The sequence below is a fragment of the Sinocyclocheilus anshuiensis genome, unplaced genomic scaffold (genome assembly GCF_001515605.1).
Source record: "Sinocyclocheilus anshuiensis isolate Anshui unplaced genomic scaffold, SAMN03320099.WGS_v1.1 scaffold293, whole genome shotgun sequence".
NCBI classification, from domain to species: Eukaryota; Metazoa; Chordata; class Actinopteri; order Cypriniformes; family Cyprinidae; genus Sinocyclocheilus; species Sinocyclocheilus anshuiensis.
The window spans coordinates 340145-344409 of NW_015540858.1; the positions used below are offsets into that span (position 1 = coordinate 340145).

The 4265-nt window shown below is 35.8% G+C and overlaps 1 protein-coding gene and 1 long non-coding RNA gene across 5 annotated transcripts in view; one reads left to right on the plus strand and one right to left on the minus strand.

The window, feature by feature from the left end:
• The window catches only part of LOC107687901 (protein ABHD8-like), a 14790-nt gene extending 14367 nt beyond the window's left edge, over positions 1–423 (plus strand). For all 4 annotated transcript variants that reach the window (XM_016485382.1, XM_016485383.1, XM_016485384.1 and 1 more), the window contains exon 5: positions 130–423. In XM_016485382.1, coding sequence (XP_016340868.1) covers positions 130–384 — 255 coding nt within the window. In that variant the 3' untranslated portion in view covers positions 385–423. The remainder of the gene's footprint in view (positions 1–129) is intronic.
• The window catches only part of LOC107687903 (uncharacterized), a 45480-nt gene that overhangs the window by 2582 nt on the left and 38633 nt on the right, over positions 1–4265 (minus strand). The gene's annotated exons all lie outside the window — the stretch shown is intronic.

Here is a 4265-nt window from a genome sequence, read left to right on the forward strand (position 1 = left end):
TGTGTGTATATATATATATATATATATATATATATATATATATATATATATATGTGTGTGCATATATATATGTGTGTGCACACACACATACATTTTTTTTTAAATATTTGTAAATTGTCTTTATTTCAGATCCTCTTGTTTGCATTCCTGAAAGTGATCGAGGAAGGCAGTCACATGGTGATGATGGAGTGTCCCGAGACGGTCAACACACTCCTGCACGAGTTCTTCCTCTGGGAACCTGACAATTCCAAAAAGGACATGGTTACCATGGTAACAGCTAGCCAGACCACAGCCGACGAGGCCACGCCCGTCCAGACGCTCACCGTTGCCAACGGCAACAGCAGCACAGGGACTCTCAAGGTCAACAAGCCCCTTAACAAGTAACCTGATGATTGACGTTTTCGGGGTGAACCAATCAGAAGGCTGTTGGCAGGCTGTCAAACCGTCACCTTGGCTGAGAGCTGGTTTTTGGTCAGAAGGCCCAAGCGGGTGTCCAGACGGGGGTAAGAAAGATTCACGGGTTCGAAGAGACTCTCTAGCGATGAGGGAAAAGCAGCAGCTGGTTTTAAACCAACAATGGTGGTTTATGACATCACAACGCCTTTGTTTCTCTATGCTACCTTTGGACAATATCTTTCCTTCTTGTGCTGTCTAAAGAAAAGGACTGGATGTTCATCCAGAGGATGGAAATCAAGTGTGTCCAAGTCCAGACAGGACTGAAGTATGAGAAAGAGAAGAAATCGCTGAGGTTAATTATAAAAAACAGTGAGATCAAACCCAGGAGAGTGTTTAAAGTCAACATGAAACCTATTTTACTTCCATAATATGACATATTGGGCATTACAGGTACAAGAAGTAAAAGTACAATTACGAAAAACAGCTGTTACTTTAAAATAATGAGCACTAATAAATCGTGCACAATGTGATTGGAAAATAACAGGGTTGTTTTCATGTTGACTTTAAAGGACGTTTGTACAAAATCTGTGTTCACGTCATACTCGTACTATCACATTTTAACGTCTTCCCTCATAAATCAAATCCACTGCTTGGAGTGCAAGAGCGATTGAAAACAGATGTATGAGATACTCAATCCTGTTTAAACATCTTAAAAAGATAACGTACTGTAAACGAACACACGCATTTTACTTGAAACAAATCGTGTGAGTTTAAAAACAAAACCACAGGTGTCGGTTCACAGGAAGGATAAAAACAGGACAAGGAAAAACAATGACCATAACAATGGGAAATTTCATGCACTTGTCTCCTAGCAACTAGAAAGTCGGGCATTAGAGCAAATACACGGTGAGAGAGAGAGAGATAATGATGCCGCCTGCCACAACATGACACGGTGCTGAGGAAAAACAGGATATAAGCTATAATATCACGATGCATTCATACAGAGCGGATTGCTTAAAAATCTGAATTTAATATTGAAATGATATTGTGAATATCTAGTCAGCAATTATGCTCAATAGGACAGACCTGCATGCAAAGAAGTATAACATGTGGCTTCGGCATGCATCCGACTGGTTACCATGACAACAAGTAGTCGAAGGCAAAATGGATTAAGGTGGAGGTCTGGTCCGTCTAACCCTCCATCCTTCACATAGACATCATGAGATCTCTGCAGGCTCCTCACGTTTATGCACTGAAATTGGTCAAATATCACGTATCAGAGCAGATCAATTGGAGAAATTGTCAGGTGTTTATGTAACTTAAAATCCCACTGGTCATTTGAACAATGCCGACTCCACATTGTACTTGTTTTTAACTAATAATTAATAACTTGACAAAGAAAGGCGATTCAAACATCCTCATGTTAGAGCGGCATTCAAAAACAACTTAGAGAAATTAAAAATGAGACTTGCATGTACATTACAGTTCAGTAAGTTTTTATTTTTAAAGAGAAATTGATACTTTTATTCCACAGGGATGCATTAAAATGATCAAAATTGACAGTAATTACATTTATAATGTTACAAAAGATTTCTATTGCAAATGTTACTGTACTCAACAGCTGCTGTTTTCAGCATTGATAATAATCAGAACTGTTTCTTGAGCAGCAAATCAGCATCTTAGAATGATTTCTGAAGGATCATGTGACACTGAAGACTGGAGTAATGATGCTGAAAATTCAGCTTTGATCACAGGAATAAATTACATTTTACTATATATTCACATAGAAAACAGCTATTTTAAATTGTAAAAATATTTCACAATATTTTTGTTTTTACTGTATTTTTGATCAAACAAATGCAGGCTTGGCGACTTTTCAATAACAAAACAAATAAACAAACAAACAAACAAAAAACTTACAGACTTCAACTGCTGAAAGCTAGTGTAACTAAATTCCCATTTAACACATTACAACAATAAAATACACTGATTCCATTCTCACAGTTCAACTACTAATAATAACATAACACACGTTCTTCTGGAAGGAAATGTACACTTTTTTGATGTGTTGAGAAGAAATGTAGACCTTATTGTCTGCTCAGTTATTTTACACACATGCTGTTATATATATATACATATATGCAGATATATAAAGGAACAATTGAGGAATGAATTACAGGTGAATGAGTTTGTCTACAGTGATTACAGCCAGATGCCAGTGTTGAATATCAATCCCAGTGTAACCACAAACTCTAGAAGACTAGTGAAGCCCTGTGGGTGACGGATAATAATTTCATCCTTCAGTCTCTAAAAACACACCAAAATGCACTTATTGTACAATCCAAGTCTGTGGAGTGTTACTGGATTTAACATGGTCAGAATAAGACAAATTCTAATAAGACTATTGTTTTATTAACATGTATGATATTTAAGTTTTGTGGCTATATGTTCAAAACGGTGTATATTTTAGCATTTATCCCACTGCAGACTTCCACTGAAAGTGCATTACTGTACATGTGTTGTTCCTTTGTTTTTGCTCAAATTCTAAGATAAACAATTCCACAGCTGTTGCTCATTCAGCTTAAGTTGCACCAAACCCAGAAATATTTATTTAAATGCTACTTGCATTTACAGTTTCATTGCAATGCAATGCAAACTGAGATCATTTCGCGCATGATATGAATTTTATTGCAGCCAGCCACTCCTGTGAATTAGAAAACAAAAACCAATGTGTTTTTGACAAAAACTGTAGATAAAACGGCACACTTGACTCGTGTAAATGAGCAGTATATGTGTTTCCCTTTTGGATTTTGGTCATATCCGGCCTTATCAAAGAGATGGAAATGATTTCTCTGACATTTGATTGGAGGAAAAGATAGCTGACAAATTTAGAGGGTCTGTAGCTACATGGGTTTAATATCATAAATAAAATATATCCCAAAGATTTCATGTTTGCTGAGTATCTGGCCAAAAAAAAAAAAAAGGCCAGTATGTAACCACCACCTAGCAACCATGCAAAACACCCTAGCAACCATGTAGCAACATTCTAAAAAACTAACATCACATAGCAACGCCCCTGGCAACCACCCATGTTGAGTTTACAACGTAACAGTTGTGTAACATTCTAGGTGTTTCTGAAACCAAAAAGAACATTTTTGACATTCCTTGTTTCTAATTCACAGACAGGAGCAATAATGCTTTTCTATGATAATGGTAGTCCTGGCTTTCCTCTGAGTGTCTGGGAGTGAAGAAACAATAAAATGAAATACAATAAACGAACAATACTGGCCAATACTGTTAAAAAAAAAAACTGCCAAAGGGAGTGAAATGGAGTCAGACTAATATTTTTGGAGTGTGTGAGTGAAGTGGGTTTGGGGGAGATGAATATTATCTACAGATGACACTAAAGACTGATGGTGATGATGATGAACTCCTCTTCCTCTGGTCGTGTACTGATGTCAGTACCCCATTGTGAACACTGTGGTTCAGTTTGTGTCAAATGTGTGTGTTACATATATCTATGGGAAAGTACTGTACGTGCACTGCCTGAAAATATGTGCATATAAAATGTCATGAAAACTATATAAAATGTGATTAAAAATAAAAAAAAGAACATTTGTCGTCTTCTGCTTTTTTTCCCCCTCCAAAACATTAATGATTGATTTTATTCTTCATGACACACACATTTATTAATAATAATAATAATAAATTGAGAATTGAGTGACTGTTCAAATCGAAATACACAAGACACACAGTCAGCGGTATCAAAATATGACTAGTAAATTATGTATAAAATTATATAAATATATATAATGATCTAGTTTTTAATACACTTACATTAATTTATATATATATATATATATATATAT